Genomic DNA, 25,472 nt, shown 5'->3' with positions numbered 1-25,472 from the left:
CTCTCTTCGATTTTATTTTGAAATCCATCTAAGTTTCACCGAAGGAATTGAATAATCCTGGCTCTAGCAGGGGTCGACTTAAATTAATTCTCTTCTGAGAGATTAATATATTTTAAGAAGTGTTGCTTTTTTGAGACATTCTGACCAAGTTTCGAATCGAGTAATTGAAGAATCTTTAAAATGCTTCTCTTCTAACATCGCGAAGTCTCTGGAGTACTATAAAACATTAAGAAGCTTTTGTGGTTTGGAATAGTACTATTTAAGCTTATTCAGATTTAAAAACAAAAAAAAGTATTCAAAAAATAAATAAATAAAATACAAAAAATACAAAAAATAAACAATATTGAATAAAATTATTTTAAATTATTTTTTAAATAATTAAATGAGTTATAATTATATTTTATTTATTATTATTATTTTTTTTTTTATTTATTTCGCAAATAATCACATCTTTAATTGTATACTTATATTTAATGTATGCCTGTAAATACAGTGTTTCATTTACAGTTATAACAGTATGTATTTTGAACACTAAAAATTTCTATATGTATACGATATCTGTATATCTTAAGGTTCACTTCTTCTTGAGTATAAGCGGTAGAACGCATTGTGGCTCAGTCTTACTCGGATTGTCTGAGTATAAGGCAACTGTTTTTTCATTCAAATCAAAAACGCCCACAGCAATCGTTTTGACCAGCTCATCCAACGAATTGTTCTCATTGAAGACACAATACTCGCCGCCACTGCAATCGCCCAGCATTTTCGCAACATCTTCCTTGCAATTTGGTGGCGCGTAATCGGCGAAGGTATTCATGCGTGATTTACTCGAAGCCAACAGCCACGGATTAGCCTCTTCGGTGCAGAGACGCTCATACCTGTTGGCGTGACAATTGTGACCGCCACAGCAAATCTCTTTAATGTCAAGACGCGACTCATTAGCGTCTGCTAATACTGGTGCCATTTCGATATTGTAGAATTTGTGGGGCTCTTCGCTGGAAGGGAAGTTTAATAAAAAATTGCAGTTGGGAATCAATTAAGTGAGCTTACTTGATGAAAGACATGTTGATGGAGCAGCCATCGCCAGCGCCGACGCCCTCATCCTTGAGTACAGCGAGCGCTTGCTCGTAGTTTTCGGCGCTCAAGAGCGCGCGTGTGATGAAATGACGAGCTGGAAATCAAATGTTTATGAGTAACTGTTTAAAACATATGACCACGCCCAAAATTATATGAAATATTAAAGAATTATAATTGTTTGCCTACGTGTTTTGCCACTTCTCAAATGCAGCGCCGACAATGTGTTAATGGTGAACACCAGTCCATGATGATTGTAGCTCATCGTATAGCCGGGCAGATGGCCCGCATAGCAGAGCGACATGAAACGCTCCTCCTTAACCTTGTGTTTGCCCTGCGGCGTATCGCTGATGATGTGCGCCACCACAAAGTAATAATGGTTGAGTGTCGCTGCCAAGGCATCTTCGGTGTGAGCGATGACGCGCTGAAAGATTTCCAAGTTTTAATAAACCCTTAAATGAAGTCTGGCATCATATACTAACCGAGTTTTCATTGTTTACGATTATACTTGAGCAGCCAATTGGTGCAACCGCTCCATTTCCGTTCGCACAAATTGCAGTGATCTCATCCATGTGGAGCAGAAATAGCTGTGGAGAAGAACAGAATAGTCGAATGAGTTTAATGATTCCTGATGGAAGGTTTCTAAAGTTTATAAAAGTAATAAAATACAATATGATTTAGTGTTTAGTAAGTTTCGATGAAAGTTACAGTTGGAGTTAGAGTTAGCAAAAAAAGTAGTCACTAGTCAGTAGTGGACTGGAACTTGTTCCAAAATAGTTCAAAGTGAATAAATCGCATTGGTTTTTGGAAACCAAAGAAATTTTGGGACAAAAGCCGAGGTCTTTGAAGTGCTGAAGAGGAAATTTCGAATCTTTTAGTTATTCTTTTATAGATTTTGAGAAATGAGAAAAGTGTTTATCGAACTTCGATCTAAGCTTAATATTTAATTGACTTAAAAGCTAGTTATAGGTACATAGTTGAACTCCCACTGGATGGCGTTGAACCGTTTAGCCGGTTATAGCCGAATCGATGAGAGCGCGCCACTCCTCTCTTTCATTTGCTGTTCGGCGCCAGTTGGAGATTCCAAGTGTAACCAGGTCGCTCTCCACCTGGTCCCTCCAACGGAGTGGAGGTCTCCCTCTTCCTCGGCTTTCACCAGCGGGTACTGCATCGAAAACTGTCAGAGCTGGGGCACTTTCGTCCATTCGAACAACATGACCTAGCCAGCGTAGCCGCTGTCTTTTTATTCGCTAAACTATGTCATTGTCGTCGTATAACTCGTGCAGCTCATCGTTCCGTCGTCTGCGGTATTCGCCGTTGCCAATGTTCTGAGGACCATAAATTCTGCGCAAAATTTTACTCTCGAAAACTCCTAGTGTCGTCTCATCTGATGTTGACATCGTCCAAGTTTCTGCACCGTAAAGTAGGACGGAATGATGAGAGACTTGTAGAGTTTGGTTTTTGTTCGTCGAGAGAGGACTTTACTTTTAAATTGCCCACTCAGTCCAAAGTAGCACCTGTTGGCAAGAGTTATTCTGCGCTGGATTTCGAGGCTGACATTGTTCGTGTTGTTGATGCTGGTTCCCAGGTATACGAAATTATCTACGACTTCGAAGTTATGACTGTCAACAGTGACGTGGGAGCCAAGACGCGTATGCGCCAGAACAAACGGCGCGGTTGTTGCTTCCGATGATATCAATATCAATAATTTTTTCCAGCATCAAGTTAAAGAAGTCGCACGATAGTGAGTCAGCTTGTCTGAAACCTCGTTTGGTATCGAACTGCTCGGAGAGGTCCTTCCCAGTCATGACGGAGCTTTTGGTGTTGCTCAAAGTCAATTTACACAGCCGTATTAGTTTTGCGGGGATACCAAATCAATAAAATTGGAATATGTTTTAGTCACTTAAATAATTATGAGTACGCGGTTTAAATTTTATTATTATTTTAAATTATTTAATCTGAAGGCAACAAGCTAAGGTTTTCATTGACTCCGAATCGTATGATTAGGGAGTGGCGAATCGAACAAGAAAGTGTTATAACATGGATGGAATAACAGAGAGAGAGAGAGAGAGAGAGAGAGAATAGCAATATCTTAACCTCTTTTATGGGTTCTAATGTCTAATCCTCCGGGATAACTTTTTGTTGGCTGGGATTCCTTTCACTAACAGTATTCAGTACACAAATGTCGGGCAAATATTTCATTTATAACTCACCACTCATGTCACCATTACAACTTTTGTTCTAATGTTGTTAAGTTGTTTTGGATAAATGTTCCAAATCAAATGCTGATAACTAAAAGATTCTGTAAACAACATTCAAATATGGCTTTTGACAAAATAACAAGCTGCATACTGCATATGGATATAACGGTAACTGAAGGTCTGCATCTGCAGCATTTTAATTATCAACATTTCCAAAATGCAATAAATTTCATTTATAATTAGCTACTTAGTTGGTGCACAAGGTAATCGAATTCAAAGTGCGTGGCATTATTTTTCAATGTTAAGCCAAAAAAGTTATCACTCGAAATAGTCTCAAGGCTGCAGTATTGTGCACTAAGGTGGACTGAAATGGTAAATATCCATTTAAAAGGCTAATCAACTATTTAGAGAGCTATTTGCAGTGCTTCTCTACTCAAATGTTTAAACAAATTCCAAGCATTTGCGAATATAATTTAGCAACAATGTATCTGCTTACAGAGATGAATTAATAATCGATTAATTGGTTGGCGAACACGCAATCTTATTGATATTGATACCCAGCACGTGTGTGCATTTATGCTTGAAACGATGTGTGCGTGTATGCACTTTGCCTTCAATTGGCCAATTTTCGTTTGATTAACGCTTCAGCTCTTGAGCATTATGGATATGTCTAAATTAAGTAATTGCAATGAGCATGTCGCGTAAATTAGTGCGTTTCAATGTTAATGTTATTGGTTATTAGTGAATATGTATGTTTAATAAGCAGAAAATATGAGGACAACAACAAAAATATTTTGCATTGACATTACAGCCAGTTACTGACTACAGCTTAAAATAGAAAAAAGGTTGGAAGCATTTTTTATGCTCATTATGAAAAAATCATTGGTTATGTTAATAATATTATTGACATTTTTTTCAAAACAATTTTTTTTTAAGAATTTCATACAAAGTGCAAAATACACACATTTACTAACATTTATTCTCGATTGCCTGAGATATAAAGGGTGATTTTTTAAGAGCTTGATAACTTTAAAAAAAAAAAAAACGCATAAAATTTGCAAAATCTCATCGGTTCTTTATTTGAAACGTTAGATTGGTTCATGACATTTACTTTTTGAAGATAATTTCATTTAAATGTTGACCGCGGCTGCGTCTTAGGTGGTCCATTCGGAAAGTCCAATTTTGGGCAACTTTTTCGAGCATTTCGGCCGGAATAGCCCGAATTTCTTCGGAAATGTTGTCTTCCAAAGCTGGAATAGTTGCTGGCTTATTTCTGTAGACTTTAGACTTGACGTAGCCCCACAAAAAATAGTCTAAAGGCGTTAAATCGCATGATCTTGGTGGCCAACTTACGGGTCCATTTCTTGAGATGAATTGTTCTCCGAAGTTTTCCCTCAAAATGGCCATAGAATCGCGAGCTGTGTGGCATGTAGCGCCATCTTGTTGAAACCACATGTCAACCAAGTTCAGTTCTTCCATTTTTGGCAACAAAAAGTTTGTTAGCATCGAACGATAGCGATCGCCATTCACCGTAACGTTGCGTCCAACAGCATCTTTGAAAAAATACGGTCCAATGATTCCACCAGCGTACAAACCACACCAAACAGTGCATTTTTCGGGATGCATGGGCAGTTCTTGAACGGCTTCTGGTTGCTCTTCACCCCAAATGCGGCAATTTTGCTTATTTACGTAGCCATTCAACCAGAAATGAGCCTCATCGCTGAACAAAATTTGTCGATAAAAAAGCGGATTTTCTGCCAACTTTTCTAGGGCCCATTCACTGAAAATTCGACGTTGTGGCAGATCGTTCGGCTTCAGTTCTTGCACGAGCTGTATTTTATACGGTTTTACACCAAGATCTTTGCGTAAAATCTTCCATGTGGTCGAATAACACAAACCCAATTGCTGCGAACGGCGACGAATCGACATTTCACGGTCTTCAGCCACACTCTCAGAAACAGACGCAATATTCTCTTCTGTACGCACTGTACGCATTCGTGTGGTTGGTTTAATGTCCAATAAAGTAAACTGAGTGCGAAACTTGGTCACAATCGCATTAATTGTTTGCTCACTTGGTCGATTATGTAGACCATAAATCGGACGTAAAGCGCGAAACACATTTCGAACCGAACACTGATTTTGGTAATAAAATTCAATGATTTGCAAGCGTTGCTCGTTAGTAAGTCTATTCATGATGAAATGTCAAAGCATACTGAGCATCTTTCTCTTTGACACCATGTCTGAAATCCCACGTGATCTGTCAAATACTAATGCATGAAAATCCTAACCTCAAAAAAATCACCCGTTACATACATATATGCGCCAAAGTTATGGTTAATTTTTATACTCTCGCCACAAATTTGCTAAGATTCCATCTGATTTCTTCACTTTATAAGATATACATTAGGAACCAATGAAGATAGCGAAATAAAAGTTTACACAAATACTATATATGATCCGTGGCATCACTTGTGAAAAAATTGTCAAAATCGGACTATAACTTTTCAAGGCCCCGGATATCGAATTTGAAGAAGTCAGTGTCTTACGGTAATTTTTTACCGAGAATATCGGTAAATCTCTCAGATATCTTAATTTGATTCAGAGGATATCTTTTTCTTTTGATAGTGTGTCTCTGTATCAGAAATGGTTAAAATCAGGTCATAACTTCCCCTAGCTTTCATATAGCTAATTATAGGATTTTCAAAAATACAATGGGCTTAATAGCTTATAAATCGGGTAATACATATATGAAACTTCTTAGCCAGATTAAGTGAGTATATAATCTAAGATACAATGTATGTTGGTGATGAAAATGAGTTTAATCGGCTCAGCCTATATACTATATATGATTATTTTCGTTTTTCTATTGGACTTTATACCGAATATATGGGTCAAATTGTGTGTTATCTTAATAAAAATATAGCAATAAATTGCGAGAGTATAAAATGTTCGGTTACACCCGAACTTAGCATTTTCCTTACTTGTTTTAAAAAGTGTTTTTTTAGACATGTGATTTTTAAGAAGAAATGGACAGACTCAAATGAATTCCAGCGGAGAGAACACTTTTTTCTAACACTTTTTGCAGCAATCGTTGCCATATGTCAGCAATAAACGTTGTTCCTCACTATGTTTGTTCATTCTCAAAAATTATAATGCATCTAAACAAATGTAAGGTCTTGTAATTGCCCAAGAATAATCGTACGATCAAAAACCAGTCAAGAAGCTAAAGCTTGACCTAGCTTGAAAGTATTAATCATCCAATTCTCGCAACTGGTCGTAATTTTGTCAGAATCTGAAGAAGCTAGATGATAAAATATTAGGGAGGTATCTGCATTCCTTTAAACAGATCAAAAATCATTTTGTGAATAATAATTTTACCTCTTTAATAAGTACGAAGAGTGTTCAGAAACCAACGGGAATTTTTGAAAAAAATGTTTATTCAATCGCCTATTCATTAATGCTTATGTTTATTAACCCTTTCATGCCCAATGTTGCCTTGAGTAAAGATAAGAAAATTATGTAAAAAAAATGCATGAGAAAAGTGTTTAGTTTATTTATAATAATTTAATTTGTGCCTATAAGCAACATCCTATTTAAGTTAAGACTAATATTTATCTGTCCTAAAATAATGTAAGCTCCGCCCATTTTAATTCGGGCATGAGAGGGTTAATGTTGTCGCCTATGAAATAGTTCTAAATCGATATTATGAGCTTATGCCAGCGCTTCATCCAATAGTCCAAACGCTTCTCAAACTCGATTTTTAGGATAGGATGAGACTTTAAGGTTCTTTTTATTTTTGGAAATAGGAAAAATTATAGAAACAAATGTAGGTTTACAGGTATGTATGTATATCAACATAAAAGCAAAAAAAAAAATTTTTGATTTTACTATTCCCGTTATTTTTTGAACACATCACGTATATTTCTTAAACTATTGTACTAGACAGTTCCTTACAGGGTTCATTAAAAATATGATTGAATGGTGGATTTTGATTACATATATGCACAAATATTCATTATTGAATATACTTACATTCAAATACACAATAATTCATGCAAGAATACAATATTATTTTATTAACTGCTAAGTGCTCTTCTGTGTATAGTTAATTACCGAAATGCGTGCTGTAATTGGTTTCAATTAGATTACGAGCAAATTGAAAACTAAAAACCGTTAAATATGTGTGTTAGCTGCGTGCTTAGTAGTAATCTATTTTTATTGCTTTTCTAATTATATTTATTTAACACTTCATTGCAATTATTGTGCAATAAATGCATAATACCTCAATGTCTAGGATACAATAATTTGAAATAATGATTAATGGTTACAGAAACTTGCAAAGTCGTTTCTAAGAGTTCAGTGAGAACTTTGAGATTGTGATGACAATATAGCAATCGGTTCAACAATACAATGTAATATGTATATTCCAATGGATATTCCTTAATTTTTTTAACCTTGCCACCATTTCGGTATCAGATAGGCCTTGGCATGTTTGCGTGCAAGCAAAATAAGAAGTTACAATATTTATTTAAAATTAAATCACACACACACACGCAATGTATGCGTAAACGAAAAAATCCTTGTCCTTTGCCAACAACCGAGGCTACATATGCCGGCAGCATTGTTGTTGTTGGTGTTTAACATTTGTGGCGTGTGTTAAATGGTTTAAATGGTCGTAACGCAAACGGTGTGGAACATTCACAATTTAGGTTTTTACAGTTACATATGTTTCTAATTAGCGATATGTGTACGCACTAACATACAAACAATTGCTTTTGGAAGCCTGTATTAATGCCGTTACATATTAGGCCGTCGCGTTTCGTGTTGCATGCATGTAAATTTGTGCCATTGATTCTTAATTAGATTTGGCAAGCTTTTGGTCACTGCTGCAAACCGTTAGAACACCAACCAACCAACCAATTCGCACTGAACTCATTCGGTACGACAAAAGCAATGTTACATTTTCCCCTTGACTTATGTAATTGCATTTTGCGATTTGTGCATTTTAGCGCATTAGTAACATGTGCATGACGAGTACTTAGTCGGTTATGCGGCGTATATATGCAAGTATTTCATTATGAAAGTATATCAATGAATGTATGGGTGTACTGTATGTCCGGCAAATGAGTGTGATTATATCTATATTGAAATACATTGTCTTCATTACATGTAGAAGGAATGCACTTAAAACTGTTTACTTAAAATGCAAGTATGTTTACGATACTTTAATTATAAGAAACATTTTTCAAAAACTCATAATGAATTTTTAATGGGTGAAGGTAGAATTTTTCGAATAATCCAATAATTAATATTTAGCAGAACATTTAAAAATTAACACACAGTAGAGCGCTTTCTCGAGAAGTTCTATGATTTTATAAAAATAAAATAATTTTCATTGAGGTCTTATTAATATTTATACCCTGAACAGGGTTAAGTTTGACACGAAGTTTGTAACACTCAGAAGGAAGCGTCGAAGGCCCTATAAGGTGTATATATAAATGATTGGTATGTTGAACTGAGTCGATTTAGCCATATCCGTCTGTCTGTATATATACGAATTAGTCCTTCAGTTTTTAAGATATCGTTTTGAAATGGTGTTATTTTCTCTTCAAGAAGCTGCTCATTTGTCGGAAGTGCCAATATCGGACCACTATATCATATAGCTGCCATACAAACTGAACGATCGGAATCAAGTCCTTGTATGGAAAACTTCCTCATTTTACTACATATCTTCACGAAATTTAGTATGAGTTATTGCTCATAGAAATAATTTAATCTCCGAAAAAATTGTTCATATCGGTTCACTATAGCATATAGCTGCCATACAAACTGAACGATCGGAATCAATGGCTTGTATGGAAAACTTCCTCATTTTACTACATATCTTCACGAAATTTCGTGTGAGTTATTGTTCATAGAAACAATTTAATCTCTGAAAAAATTCTTCAGATCGGTTCACTATAGCATATAGCTGCCATACAAACTGAACGATCGGAATCAATGACTTGTATGGAAAACTTCCGCATTTTACTACATATCTTCAAGAAATTTGGTGTGAGTTATTGCTCATAGAAATAATTTAATCTCCGAAAAAATTGTTCATATCGGTTCACTATAGCATATAGCTGCCATACAAACTGAACAATCGGAATCAAGGGCTTTTATGGAAAACTTTTATTTTTTTACTTACTTTTTCTTGCGTCTTTAGATTTGGTTAAACACATAGTTACTAAAAGAAATGCATCTGTGAAGGGTATATTAGCTTCGGTACAGCCGAAGTTAACGTTTTTTCTTGTTTTTTTTTTTTCAAATAAATAATCTATAACGGTAGAAAACAAGATAAATGACTTTTATAAAATACAGTATTTATATTTTCATTTAAAATATTGTATTTTATTTAAATATGTATTCATGTCGGTTTCCCTAAAAATTAGGTCCTTGATCAATACTTAAAAAAAATACAAATAAATATTGCTCAAATATTACTCATACGACCTGTATACCGCAGTAAATATCAGTAGATATTGAAGTAGATTGTTTATATTATAATTAATTTTTTTTTTTTCAATATTATCTTTCGATTTTAAGCTCAGTTGACAAATATTGAGAATTATACCTTACAGTACGCTACGAAACTCTTTGATCAATGCGTTTGACATTAAAGAGAGTTAGAACTCGTTTCGCAACAGGTAGAGTATTAATACTCAGCAATCATATTTGAAATGTTCTTTCTCTTGTCTTTATGGCCTCAATTTCTGAAATTTAAAAATTAATAATCTCATACTAGTTTACCTAGTAAACCGCGTGGTATGAGTAACATTCCAATCAAATTTTGACTCGATTCAGATAAACTAAATAATTGGTAACTTTAGTGTCTCTTTCAATCAATTGAGGTTTTGCTCAAGTGTAAATAAACGAATTTTATCGAAACAAGTATTATTGTAATACGTAGTCTACATACGAGGTGTGTTCAAAAAATAACGGGAAAGTTCTAATTATTCAAAAATCCAATTTTCAAATTTTTATATATTTTTCACACAAAACCAAAATTTTGGAAAAATATATACAAAATTTAAAATTGAATTTTTGAATAATTAGAATTTCCCGTTATTTTTTTAACACACACTCGGACATATGGAAGGGAATATGTTTCTTCCCATAATATGTCTCCGTGCCATAAATGAGTGAAATCGGATCATAACTTCATCTATCTCCCATATATGTACTTAATATTTGGAAATCTATATACGAGGTTGTTTTCAAAAAATTACGGGAAATTCTAATTATTCAAAAATCCAATTTTCAATTTTTTTATTATTTTACAAAAAACGAAAATTCCCGTTTTTCTTTAAACACAATCTCGGACATCAATATGTATATACATATAGTAGATTACATTAATATTCCTGATAAATTTTTCATAGATTTGTTTATTTTACTGTAAAGAAAAAAATTTCTAATTACTAAACATTCTTTCAATGAAAATTTCATTACATTTGGCATTATCAATGGGCATTAATTTCTAGTGATTTGTCTCTAATTGAATGGTACTGAGTGCATTTATCTTTCAATATCATTTCAATTAAGTGATTGTCTTCAGAAATCATATTTCTTTAGAAATATAAAATCATATCTTGCGTGCGCTATTGCATTTCAAAGCTGATACCCAGACAATTAAGGCAACAAGATTAACTGATGCACTTGATAGATATACGCAATCTTTTAAGCGATATTCAAAAAAAAGTATATATATTATTCGGCTCAAAACGTGACATTTTCAGTTGAGAAACAGATATCTACACAAATTTTGTTAGGTTAATGTTGACACAAATGTCCAAGATCGATATAAAAAAAACATCGATTTAATTGACCAGTGCTTGACCCTAGAGACATCTATTGGAAAACGGCAGAAGCAAAGTTGTAGACCTAATAACAGACATTTTTATTTATTTCTTAACACAACGTGTACGCAGATTTAGAGTTCAATGCATTTAAATTAATGACTGTTTCGTTAGGTACCATCCTAATAGAATTTGTATGATAAATAACTACTTCATTGAAGACAAACTGGGCATACAAATTACGCATGTATACATGACGTTTGTTTTATTTTAGCCGAACGATTATGTATAGGTGACAATGTTCTCGTTAAATGTCAATAAAATTTTAGTTGATTGAATTTTTATGCTCAGAATAAACATAAACACATAATTTCGAACATTTGAATAGATTTTAATATGTGTATAATAAACATGTAAGTACTAGTACGTGAATATTTTTTGAAGTATTTGCTTAAATGTTGTACTTATATACTAAAACTAACTACAAATTTAACTTCCTATATAATATGAACTCCCTTTAGTGAGGCAGTCTCGTGAGTTGTTTAAAGGCAATAACTATTAGTGAAATTATATCTGTTTTGAGTGATTTTTTTTCGTTTATTCAAATTAAAAATATTTATTTAGATTCATCAACCCATTCACTTACCTTATGAAACTCAACTTGCGCACCATCAGCTATGCCCTCCAGTTCTCTGATGTATTGTGGAAAAGACTTCTTAACACTCTCCAAAGTTTCGTTATAAACTTTTCCTGAAAATTTTAATAAATCTCTTATGAAAATGCTATTAAATTATTTAAATCGAAATTCGTGTAAAAAATAATAAAATTGTTCATTGAATTTTATTTACAAAAAATGTAAATATTACTTGAAATATATTTATTTTTATTTTTTTTTTTGTCTTTTTAGATTATTATATTTTTCCTTTTAAATAAAGATATGCTTTATAAATGAATATAATATATAAAATATATTTAAAAGCTACTTACTGCCTTCATCCTTATTGTAAAGTGGTAAGTAAGACTCATTTAAAGGATTGCAAAGTACTAAAAAGTTCTTGATAATTGAGGCGAATGTTCTGCCCTGTAAAAGTAAAGAATAAATAAATATTGTTAATAAAAAATCTTATTTAAACATACAAAAACTGATTTACAATTTGTTTATGCTCATATAAAATATTATTTTAAATAATATGGAGAATAAGATTTCAATCTCCAGGGACTGAATTAGGATTTTTTAGTTAAGGCAGTAAGTAGTCTGTTTTACAGGCTTATAAAAATCGATTTTTTTGATTTGTTTTAAATCTCTTCCAAAACTATCCAAGAATATGTCTTTGAAATTCCAGAGGCCAATTCGACATATTTTCGAAGTTAGAGCAGTTTTAGTGGCCGAGCGTCGAGCAGGTGCGAATGTTCAGGCAGACTTTAAAGCGCGTTTTCTCGAGTTTCATTTTCACAAGTGTTAGAAAACGGTGCCGGCGATAGCAAAAAGGATATACATATGTCCGATCAAAAAAACCAAAGTGATCTAGCTTCAGTATTAAATTATCATCTATTGGAACTAAAATAGTTGGACAAAAGTATTATTTAAACTACTTGTTTTGCAACTTAAAGTAAATTTTTTTTCTTCAAAAAGTGAATTTTTTTTTCAAACTTCGAAAAAATTTGGAATTTTATATCTTCTTTGGTATTTTTTTAGTTCATAAGAAATTTATAAAAATTAAAAAAGAATTTGGTTCGACTGTTCAGATGCATCGCACGACCTCCATCACCGGCACCGATTTACAAATGCAGACTCCAGGCGCTCCAGAAAAATACTTACAACTTCGAAAAAATTTCAATATTTTTTAATAATAAATATTGTTTTTTAAGCCTTAAATATAGTACATTATCGTCTTAAAATTCCGTTTACCGCAATCATTTCCTTCCCTTTAAAAAAAAAAATTTTAAGAAGACGCTTTTTTTTCGGCTTCTAAAACAGACTACTGCCTTAAGAAATATTGTCTGAATTTTCGTATTGAAAGAAAAACATCTTAACTAAAGCAATCAATCAGTCTTCATAAAATATTAGAAGTCAATCGTAAACTCTTCAGACAGTAACAATTTGGAGAATAGAGTTTTCAGATTTTTCAAATAATTTAAATGCGATAAATTAAAGCAAATTAAGTGCAATCGTGCTAACTTTGATAAAAATAATATGCTTATAATTCCAAACAATAGTCAGCCACAATAAATGCTGTTCACATGCAGCCATTACTCATACGCCCTGGCGCACCTCAGTGAGATGAGTAAAACTCTTGCGAAAAACTAATAAAATACATAATAATTGCGCATAATGAGAAGATTAATTTTTTATCGCAAAATTAAAATTCATTATTAGAGAATGAAAGCAGCATTAAATTGAATATATTCGATTCAAATGCTGCAAGTACTGAATATTATGTTGGTATTTTTTGATATCTGCTGATTAGAGTTTATTTCTTTTATTAAATACGCCTAAGCTATTATTATGGTAATAAATAAAATTTTAGATTTGAAATTGTCTGATTATACACGCATACAGACAAAGCGTTCACTCCCACTTTTATTTGCGCGTTGTTAATATTTTTACTTGTTTTTCCTGCAAAAATTTCCCGCCTCATATTTCATGTTGTATGCACATACAGCCACTTCCCTGATTTCTTTGAGTGACTAATATCAAATAACACTTCCAGTTTGCTCACGACATAGTCGTAAATTCACAAGTATACATACAGACGTTTGCATTTTTTGGGTTTGGTCCGACTGCAAGCGGCCAGTTAAACGCGTTCTATTTAATTAAAATATTTACATATCTAATTGCTTTGCCATTTACTTTACTTATTTTAATAGTTTATTAAAATATTTCTACGGTTTGTCGTGACAATTTCATTGTTAAATGCTTATACGCATAACATTTGAACGTTTATAACTGTTTTTCTGTTTTTTTTTGTTGCAACAAGTCCTTAATAACTTATCTAAATCAGTGCAAAAGTGTTACTGAGTAAAGCGGTGTTGAGTTGTTGGCTGACATGAAATGCTTTAATTCACGTTTTCCGACAACCACCGCCAATTATCTATATATTTTGGACCCCAGGGACATTTGATTTTAATTTTAATAAAAATCATGTTTGGCTTAGTGGTAATCGTGTTTTATGCGACTGCTAGCCGACTATCAGCATTAGTAATGAGCAGACAGCTAAAGTGAACTATTTTAATTCCCTTTCTTTCTCACGAAAAAAGTCATAAATATATATATAATATATCATTGTATATATATATAATGTTAATAGCTTAGGGTGGTTATAAAACGTTATGTTATGTTAGGTTAGGTCAATATAAATATGAAACAAGTAAGGAAAGCCTAAGTTCGGGTGCAACCGAATATTTTATACTCTCGCAATTTATTGATATATTTTTATTAAGATAACACACAATTTGACCCAATTTGAAAATCCTATAATTAGGTATATGAGAGCTAGGGGAAGTTACACTATTAGAAGAAAAATATTTCCTCTAAATTAAATTAAGATACCTGAGAGATTAACCGAAATGTTGAAAAGTTATAGTCCGATTTCGACAATTTTTTCACAAGTGATGCCACAGATCATATACAGTATTTGTGTAAGTTTTATTTCGCTATTTTTATTGGTTCCTTATGTATATATAAGATGGAGTTCAAAATTGAGTTACATGGGAAGTTGTCGTGGTTGTGAACCGATTTCATTCATTTTCCACACGTGTCATCAGGGTGTCAATAAAATATTATATACCGAATTTCATTCGAATCGGTCGAGTAGTTCCTTAGATAAAGTTTTTGACTCATAAGTGGGCGATGCCACGTCCATTTTCCATTTTGTAAATCAATCTGAGTGCAGCGTCCTTCTGCAATTTCTTCTGTAAACGACGTGTTTCGTTAGTGAGATAACCCACTTTTAGTAATTTTCAATCCAACCTTTGTATGGGAGGTGGGCGTGGTTATTATCCGATTTCAACTATTTTCATGGTGTGAGATGGGGTACGTAAGAGAACGGACCACAGAAAGTTTGGTTTATATAGCTTCATTGGTTTGCGAGATATAAAGAAATAACCGATTTGGGGGCGGGGGCCACACCCATTTTCCCAAAAAAATTACATCCAAATATGCCCCTTCTTAGTGCGATCCTTTGTTCCAAATTTTATGACTTAGTGATGACACTTTATGTGTTTTCGGTTTTCGCCATATTGCGAAGATCGTAGCTTTTTTATTTAATGAATAATAATTCGCAAACTCGATTATTTAGGAATTCACCATTAAAACACTACTAATAAACACGAATTTTACCATTATTGCTTTAGCTTCCACTCGACCTTTTTTGGATATACAGTAAAAGCTCCTTATTCGCGCTTCCTTTATTCGCGTTTTCACTATTCGCGGATTAAAAAAATTAGACCCAATTTCTATATTCGCGACTAAACATTTTTTTATTCGCGGATCTAATAAGTACATACATAATAATAAAATTATTCCAATAGGTATGCAACCCAATATTCTCGTCAAATGGACTAATAAAACAGTAAAATAGATCTTATTACAAGAAAATGTTAAATATTCCACTATTTTCGCAATATTTTTGTACTTTTGGTACTATTTCCATATAGAAGGGGCTTACATGGAACGAACACAACCTATTGAAGAAGAGGCTTCAACAAGCACTGGAAACTTGATATTCAATTTGAAAAATCTTAGTGAAGGTTTAAGAATGACAAATGAGCTCTGCGATTTCTTTATGAACATTGATCCGTCTATGGAACGAAGTCTAATTTTTAAGAGACAAATTGCTAATGTGACTGCTGTGTATCAGTCTGAATTGAAGGAGCTTTTGAAAACTGCTAAGCAAGAAAAAATTACAAAATTCTTCAAACCATTGCCTAAGCCTTAAGATAATTAGTTAAAATGTTCAAAAACTTCAATTAAATAATTTTTATATACCTATTTGTTTTTTTTTTTTTGGTCACCTAGGAACATATCCCCTATAATCCCATATAAATTACCATCCCGTATTCACGGTTTCTGTATTCGCGGCATATTTATAGAACATATACCCCGCGAATAAAGAACTTTTACTGTATGTATATTAAGATACAATCCTATTTTGCCCAAAAATTTTGTAACGTGTCTCCTTCAAATCCACAATGACTACAATAAACAACTGAAGTTTGTGCTTTAATAAAAACCATTTTACCGATCAACTATCCACCCTAATGCTTTAAATTATTTTTTTGCTTCATTAAGGGATTGTTAACAGTTAGAGTGACATAAGTTTATTGCCAGCAAATATGTAAATAAGAATGACGAATGCATTTCTGTGAACAGGTGTTTATTTTCCGCTTTAATAGAAAGACTTTTGTTTAAAGAAATATCAATAACTATTAAAATTATAACAAATTAAACACCGCGGAGTAGGTGTGACACCTGTTAATTTATGCACATCCACTCATATATATTATATATTTTTATAGATTATAAATCACGTTTAGTTTGATTTACTTTGTCGCTTAGCGATTATTGTATAACAAATTAATTGTAAAAGGCTAGTTTGTAAAAGTAAATATGTATATATGTTTTAAATATATTAAGATAATAATAGTATTAATAAGAATATTTATTTATTACCTATATATTATATAGCAATTTGCATGGACAAGTTGAAGTTGAAAGCGCTTAGAGCAACTTACCATGGCTACAGTATTTCAAACAAAAAACTTGTCAAGGTTAGAATAGATTTTGCAATTTTTTCCTGAGTGGAGTTATGACATATTTTAGTAAGAGGAATATGCAAATCATATGCTCATGTGACCATTATCTATACCAATGTTAGTTGAAATAAAGAACTATAACAAACAGTATTTTTTGTTTATATATAGCAAATGAGAGACAATTGTCAAACATTTCAAAATTCCTCATTTATGACAATAACATTATAGTTTTGACAGCTGGAGTTACGGCCAGAAGTTGGTTGCTAATATACGAATAGATGTGATAAATATTAAATGATAAATATTTAAAAAAACAAGTAAGGAAGAGCTAAGTTCGGGTGTAACCGAACATTTTATACTCTCGCAATTTATTTATTTAACATAATTAATATTTTAAATACACAATTTGACCCACATATTCGTCATATATATTGTATAAAGTCCATTGAAAGTTGGAAACCCTAATATTATGTTAGAAGCACCGAGGTCCACATGTTCGATATATGGGGCCTTGAAAACCTATGGCCCGATTTTGGCGATTTTTAGAATGGGGCTGCCACACTATAAACTTAGTATTTGTGCAAAGTTCTGCACCGATATCTTCACTAGTGCTTACTTTATATATTGGAAAGTAAACGATTCAGATCGTCTTCAAAGTTCTGGTATATAGGAAGTAGGCGTGGTTGTGAAGCGATTTGGCCAATTTTCACAACATATTATTGGGAGGTTAGGAAACTATTACAAACCAAGTTTCATTGAAATCGGTCAAGTAGTTCTTGTGATATGGTTTTTGACCCATAAGTGGGCGATGCCACACCCATTTTCCATTTTGTAAAAAAATCTGAGTGCAGCTTCCATCTGCCATTTCTTATGTGAAATTTAGTATTTCTGGCGTTTTTCGTTACTGAGTTAACTCACTTTTAGTAATTTTCAACCTAACCTTTGTATGAGAGGTGGGCCTGGTTATTATCCGATTTCAACTGATTTCATGGTGTGGGGTGAGGAACGTAAGAGAATCGACTGCAGAAAGTTTGGTTTATATAGAGATATAAACAAATAACCGATTTGGGAGCGAGGCTACGCCCACTTCTCCACAAAAATTATATCCAAATATGCCCCTTCCTATTGCGATCCTTTATTCCAAATTTTACTTTTATAACTTTATTTATAGCTTAGTTATGGCACTTTATGTGTTTTCGGTTTTCGCCATTTTTTGGGCGTGGCAGTGGACCGATTTTGCCCATTTTCGAAAGCAACCCTCTCACGGTCCCAAGGAACATGTGTTCCAAATTTCATTAAGATATCTCAATTTTTACTCAAGTTATCGCTTGCACGGACGGACGGACGGACAGACATCCGGATTTCAACTCCACTCGTCATCCTGATCATTTATATATATATAACCCCATATCTAGCTTTTTTATTTCTTGGTGACACAAACAACCGTTATGTGAACAAAACTATAATACTTTGTGCAACATGTTGCGAGAGTATAATAATGCATATATTAGTTTTAATAAATATAATTTTATTGAAATATATGTTTGGAGTTAAATAGCTTAATTATTTCTTGTCAACTGAGCTGACAAAATGTCAAATTGTTGAGGTTAAAAACGAATAGACGACGCCATATGAATTGACCACAAAAGAGTTTTTTTTTTTCAAATATTGAAAGTTTCAAAGGCTTTGTTAAATTAAACTCTTGAAATATTTAATAAAAATGATTATTAATGAATTTTTGATATCTGCCAAAATAAAGACAAGCTAAACTATCGTTACTTTCTTTGTGCGCTTGTTCTGTTGGAAACTAATAATTTCTAACTCGTCTTCCACAATTTATAAATCATTTTAAATAAATTATTCTGTCTATATTAATTAAACAATTAGAAACGCGTGCGAGAATATTTCTCATGTCATAATTTAACGGCCTAATTAATGCAGTGGAATATTCATAAGGGAATATTAATATAAATCGTTTAAAATTTTATGTAATCTATTATAATTAGTTTTGAGGGGATTTTTTGATACTTTGTCGCTAAATTATTCACACAATTTTGATTGTTTTCCCAATTATTACACTTACAACATGATATTTATTTATTAATTTTTTCAAACCACGTTAACTTTAAATTTTTAATTGAGAACTATGAGGTGCTGTAGCTCGCACTTAGCCCTTAACGAATGAGAAAAAGTTAGTGCTTGCATCACGTGTTAGCTATCACTTTTAATGTTTACAGCTAGTAAAGCATATTATTTCAATTTCTAAAGTAAATAAATGAAAACTGAGTTCATAGTAGCACAACTGAAACCGGTTGAAAGTCTATTGATTCATTAACTGTATTATTTGTATGATTGCTAACATGTGATAGGCATCTTCGAATTATTTTTCGTAGTTCTTTAAAACAGGAACCGCAAATTAAATATGCATACTATGGTAGCTATTTTATGCTTTTTTTTTTGCATATTTGCATGAATTAGTCTACTTAGTATGACGTGAAGCTAATAGTGAGAAATATTCACTGTAGTTCATGAATAGAATTAGTTGGATTTCGGTATTCTCTGTATTTTTTCCAATAATATAAACTCTCTCTGTTTGGTTATGAGAAAAATTAGCATTTGGTGTTTTCAATTTTTTTTAAAAAGATAAGCAATTCACATATTTCTATTATTAATCAAGATCGCTGATATATTGCTTCAGTTCATGTCTATTCACACAGAACATATACATTTATGAATTTATCAAATTATAATTAATATTAATTACCGATATTCTTAACATTGCTTCTAATGTTTTTCATTTGCTGATGAATTTTATTTATTATAAATATTTATCACATCATTAGTAAGGGTTTGGATATGAAAATAAGATTTATGGTTGTAAATAGGGTTATAAAATTTCAATTTCATTTCAATCTACACGTATGTGGAATTTTTCACCTACAAATGTTAAAAAAAATTATTTCAAATTTCTATCTTTCTTTTAACGTAATATGAAATATAATTTTTGTGCTAAAAATAATCAATTGCCACTTCTAGTTCTAAAAATAATTTCCAAAAATAAAATATTGCAAGAAAAATTTAAATCTTCGCACTCTATGTTGTAGAAAAAGTTTCTTTTATTTGAATATATAAATGAATTAAGAAATTATAATCATTAAAATTAATTGAAGTACTAAAATGTTGTGATCTTTAACGATCTTTTTATAAAAATGTCGTAAAATAATAATTTTCAATATACATACATATACAGTGGAACTTCTCTAACTCGAATCACCATAATCCACAAAAAACCTTCGAGTTAGAGAGACTTCGAGTTATAGAATTTTCATAAAAATATTGAATTTTTGTAAAATTGTAAAATATAGATTTAAATACAGTTTTAATGATTTACTTCGCATAACGTTTTTGTAAATACGTTAAAACATCTATTTTGTAATTTTGTTGATTGGATTTTACTATTGTTTGGCTCTTGACGTCTGTATCCCATGTACCGTTCTTACATGATTTATGCAATATATAAGTGTAATATCATATTTTTTGTTCGCACCCACACTCCATATCGAGGGACTCTTAAAATTCTGCCTCGATAGTAATATCATATTTTTAAATTATGTCGAAAATTCGATTTATGGAAGGAAATTTGTATGAAAATTGACTTCTATTGCAAGTTCTAGTTATGAAGAACTTCGACTTATAGCAGTTCGAGTTATGAAAGTTCCACTGTAAATATTTTTGAATAAAATTTTTACAAATTATTCGTAAACTATGTTTTTAAAAAATGTACTAAAAATGTATTATAAACAATTTTAATGAAATTATTAATGATGATTTTTATAGAATTAAAAAGAAATTTTTTTTTATTATAATTTTCATAAAATTTTCGTAAAAAAAAAATAATAATTCTAAAAAATTATGTCTAATTTACTCAAATTTGATAATCACTTTTCAGGTGTTTAATAAAATTTTCACAAAAAATAACTTTTAAAAATTGCAGTTTTCAGATATCGAAGTTTATTATCAAATTAAAAGCTCTTATAAAATTTTCATAAAATAATAACATTCACAGATTTAACTTTTTAATTTACACAAATTTCATGATAACTTCTATAAACAGACGAGCAAGCACTGCTCAGAAATTTTCCATATAATCATGGCAAAACATGCTAATATTTTTTTTATTTTAAGCGTCAGGTAACTTTTCTAATTAGCTCATTATATTTTCTTGTTTATTTACATACTAAAACTGACTTTGTCTATCCTTTATCCTATAAATATGTATTTAATGAAGTATTTTACAAGCTCACCATATCAAACCCAACATCGTAATGTGTGCCTCTGGTGTAGAGCACGGGAATCGCTTGGCGCCTTGGTATATTTTTAGCAGTCATCTTTATCAACACCGTCTATCAACAATTATTTAATTAGCACTCGTTGCTTGTTAATTGCGCGCTTATCACACTGAAAGCGATTACTAATTCTGAGACAAGCGGCTAACTCAGTAATTTGCAAAAATATAATATCCAAAGCAGAACACAACGAAAAATATGATTAACGCCAATACGTAGGTGAACACGTTAACTTTAACTGCCGGAAATATTAACATACGTTACGTATACTTTTTATAATTTTTTTTTCGAAAAAAAAAACTCGTAATTTTGAGTGAGAGTGTTAGATTTAAGCACTCGTAATCGCTGACAGTAAACACGCGGGCGACGTCGCCAATCAATTGACACGAGTATTGAATAATAACTTAACTTGGAATATTTATATTTCGAAAAGTTAGTATATTTTTTTGCACTGGGTTCCTGTCTAGCTTGGATTCCGAACTGGCTGCAGACCGTTTGGCGGCAATACACAAACTGAATGAATTGAAAAAGCTTAGCAACGAGGAGACTTCGCCGTTTGCCGTTTGTTGTTTTATATTTGTTTTTGTTTTCAGCCGATTGGTTCGTTGGCTTTTTGGCGGTGTACGTCTCTGGTGTCGTGCGGCGTCAAGCTGTTACGTTCTACTGCTCAAAAGTGTTCTACAAAGTAAAAACAAACACAGATAACGAAAACCGTTTCAGCGATAGCACACACTAACAAACAAATGCATATGTGTCTGTGTGTGTGCATTCACCTTAGCGATATAGTCGCCTATTTGGGGCTGCTTGAAGTGCTTAAGCAGATAACTGTGTTTGCTTTGCTATTGTGGCTATAAGTGGGTATGTGTGTGCTGCGTTTGGGGCTGCTTTAAGCTGTTACCGCTATATACTAAGTCTACAAGAAGCCAACAATGTTAATTTGCGCTTGTGATTGTGCTCAATATTTGGTTGCGTTACCGTTAAGCGGTTTTTAACTATTGAAATTTACGCAAAACTGACGTTTTCATATATACATACACACATATCATATTTGACCATAACATAACATAGTTTAAACGTCGACATGACAACCCAGACAACCCACTGTGGGGGTGCATGCGCACAGATATACACACAAATATCAAAAACATTGACTCATATTTTAATATACATATATTTATTTTTGTTATTGTATACCCCTTGTACCTGCATCGCCCACAATAAGCTCTGAGCTCTTGAATAATTGCTACAACCAGCGCCGACAAAGCATTTCCAAGCGCCCCAAACTGATCATATTTCAAAGGCGCTCGATTTGATTTTGAACTTTTAATAGACACGCGAGTGAAGGAAACAATGCAGTAGTTCAAAATCAATTAAATGCCGCTCGCCAAACAAGCAACGGAAATTAAGTAATTAAGTAGCAGCGAGTGCAAATATTTATAATAATATTTAACAATTCTGTCATTTCATTTAGTTAGTATGTGTGGATGTGATTGGGTGTATTTGGAATTAGAACAATACCTTTGGGTCTTTGCATAAAGGAATTAGAAGCACAAGCATTATATAATCTGGTGATCTGTTGGTACTTTCTTTTCCATCTAGAAAACTAAAGTAAGCTGCTCTATTCCTTACGATAGCATTAATATGGAACATTTTTATAACTTATATTTTTTTATTTTTCCTAGAATCTTGAAACCTCTAACGTAACCTGTACTATTTGTTTACCCAAATTAATCATCCTATGCGTGTACTTCTTGATATTTTTCTATAGCTGAATCTACAAGTAAGAAAGTAGAGCAACTCCGAACGACTCTCTTCTCAGTTGGGGATACGTAACAAGAACAGATCCCCCAAACCTATCAACTCGATATTACACAAGATTATATGTCCACTACAATAACAATTACTCCAAACAATGTTCTGCGGCTAAGACTGTTGTGGAAAACTTTTACTGCTGGTTGGTCGAACCCCTCTAATTCCCAACATCACCCGTAACATAGTCTAAATATGAATACGAGAGCTATTATAATACGCTCACAAAAAATGTAATTTGTAGACCCAATAAAGATTACAGAGGTAATGCATTGTTCTATGTCAAAAACAAAAAAGTCAACAGAATAAATTGGAGCAGATCACAATGTTTACTCTTTATTTGTCACAAAATGGAATGGCTTGCAATTAACATTTTTGCGAATAATTTTAATAATCTTTACTATTTCATATATGTATCATCATCATGAAATATTCTTCAAAAAGTCTAGTGTAGAGTACAAATGTAAATAAAAGAGACTGATTTAAAATTACTGATTACACACGACGGTTATAAAGATAAAGTACTAAAGCACTTGGCATATGAGCTCATAATGATAAGCGACAGAGAACGTTGTAAAACAAAACAGGAAAAAAGCTGATATTATAATGAATATTAGGTGACAAAAATGATGAGTGCTTTTAACGCCTGTTTTAATCTAGATGCTATAAATGTACAAATATGGTTTACATATCTACTTGCATATACTTTAAACATAAATATACATTCATATTGAATTAGTGAGTATACATTTGAATAGCTTTCTGCTTCATGTAACTAATATAATTAAGTAATAAATGTCACTGCGAGCATATTTATTGTAAAAATATTTCTTGCTATGTGAATAAGCATTTAAATTTTTCCCTTTTTTATTTCAGAAACAAATTTATTAAAATTAAAAAAGCTGTTACTACAACTATCCCTCTAGGAAATTTTATATCTCGAAAAATATTTATTTTTGTAATTATTCAGATACACATATATACATATACCCTTTATAATATAATATGTGTACGTTGTTACATTTTATAATTTATATTCTCTTATCGATCGAAGAGTGAAACTTTTTTAGGTCAACGACTGGAAACAAAGAATGCTGCATTTTGTTTTGCATATGTATAAGTGCATAGACGTTATCATTAACAACGTTTTTAATTGTTTCCCGAACGTGACATAAATGATGATTTCGAAAAAAGTAACACTCGCTTTTGATGATCCTACTACAGATCATATTTCCATAAAGACAAATTCACATGTGTTTTTAATGTAATATGCAATAATGTAGTAAAATACTGTCAAAATTTCTTGATATTTATTCTTTGTCTCATACTGACGCTATTTCTCCTATTTTTGTTTACCATATATATAGAGAATGTCATATTTTTACACTCTCCCATACATATGTATGTACTTTGCCGTTTAAAAAAGTAAAATGAGGAAAATTCGAACATGAAATTATATTTTATTTGCAATGAGCTAAAGCTTGGTGTCCGATGTCTTTCTCTCTGATTATGAATGCGTTGCGAACGCTCAGAATTCGACGCCCTAGTGCGAGCTTGCATATTTCTAATATTTTGTTCTTCAAGCCGTTCCGTACTCGACTCTCAAGCGCGTACTTGGGAGGTTTTGAAATTTTATTCAGCAAGCATCTGCGATCACTCGTTACTCGACTCTCTGGCACGCGATTGTGATGCGAAGAGTATGACTTGCAAGACTTTCAAGATTTTCAGTTTCAGATAAAGATTCTGCATCAAGGATTTTTTTGATATCCTCACCTGGGAACTATTTCCAGATAGTTGAGAATCTAGCAATAAATATAGTCTATGTTACTCGTGGTGAATGTAGCTTTTCAATGGTGAAAGAATTTTTGAAATCGGCACAGTAGTTTTTGAGTTTATTCATTACAAACATACATACAAATCTTTCCTCTTTATAATATTGGTATAGATAAATAGTGTTTTCGAAAAGCAAAAATATAATTAATGATTTGAGATTTGACTTGATAAGCCTTAAAAAAATAAACCTTTCGAAGGACAATTTGACGTTGATCAAACTCAAGAAAGAGTTTCAGCACGATTTTATGGCAATAGATGCAACATGGATACATCATTAAACATCCGAATTCAATCGACTGTTCGGTGTAGTCCAAAGCGTCCGACAAGTTTATACCCACGGATTGATATTAAATTATTTTTTATCGACTCCTTCGAATATAGTAAAATAATTAACAAACTAAACTAGTATGGCATATTGCATCAAATGAACGATGACATCCAAGTTAAGTGAAATTGTTAAGACAAAGATTTTTCAGCTCTTATACTATGTATAACCCACTTTAGGTAATTTTTTGCTACATAGTTTAAATTTATAATATTATGACAATTCATCGCACAGACTTCCGCATCGATGTTATAAGTATAATTTAATAAAATACTGATATTTTAACACATTT

At 32.2% G+C, this 25,472-nt stretch overlaps 1 protein-coding gene and 1 long non-coding RNA gene across 2 annotated transcripts; one reads left to right on the top strand and one right to left on the bottom strand.

Moving 5' to 3' along the window:
• Positions 1-334: 334 nt before the first annotated feature.
• On the bottom strand, positions 335-21,718 carry LOC105213808 (beta-alanyl-dopamine/carcinine hydrolase). The gene is made up of 7 exons (XM_011186876.3): positions 21,172-21,718; positions 12,101-12,194; positions 11,760-11,863; positions 1,554-1,658; positions 1,261-1,495; positions 1,048-1,168; positions 335-992 (listed from the first exon to the last, which is right to left on the bottom strand). The coding sequence occupies exons 1-7, from the start codon at positions 21,253-21,255 to the stop codon at positions 575-577; spliced, it is 1,161 nt and encodes a 386-aa protein (XP_011185178.1). The 5' UTR covers positions 21,256-21,718; the 3' UTR covers positions 335-574.
• Positions 21,719-21,916: 198 nt separating this feature from the next.
• On the top strand, positions 21,917-23,918 carry LOC128921893 (uncharacterized). The gene is made up of 3 exons (XR_008471212.1): positions 21,917-22,619; positions 22,685-22,821; positions 22,896-23,918. It is a non-coding gene; the product is annotated as an uncharacterized LOC128921893 (long non-coding RNA).
• Positions 23,919-25,472: the final 1,554 nt, after the last annotated feature.

This window comes from Zeugodacus cucurbitae, chromosome 5 (genome assembly GCF_028554725.1).
Source record: "Zeugodacus cucurbitae isolate PBARC_wt_2022May chromosome 5, idZeuCucr1.2, whole genome shotgun sequence".
In the NCBI taxonomy this organism is placed as follows: domain Eukaryota; kingdom Metazoa; phylum Arthropoda; class Insecta; order Diptera; family Tephritidae; genus Zeugodacus; species Zeugodacus cucurbitae.
Note: the sequence above shows the minus strand (reverse complement) of the source record. Positions and strands in the feature narration are given on the sequence as shown.

Bases quoted from the DNA above. Each gene is read 5' to 3' on its own strand.
- LOC105213808 (XM_011186876.3), bottom strand. From the start codon at position 21,255: ATGACTGCTAAAAATATACCAAGGCGCCAAGCGATTCCCGTGCTCTAC. The intron at 12,195-21,171 runs GTGAGCTTGTAA...TTACTTTTACAG, and splicing joins ACGATGTTGGGTTTGATATG to GGCAGAACATTCGCCTCAAT. The intron at 993-1,047 runs GTAAGCTCACTT...CTTCCCTTCCAG, and splicing joins ATCAACATGTCTTTCATCAA to CGAAGAGCCCCACAAATTCT.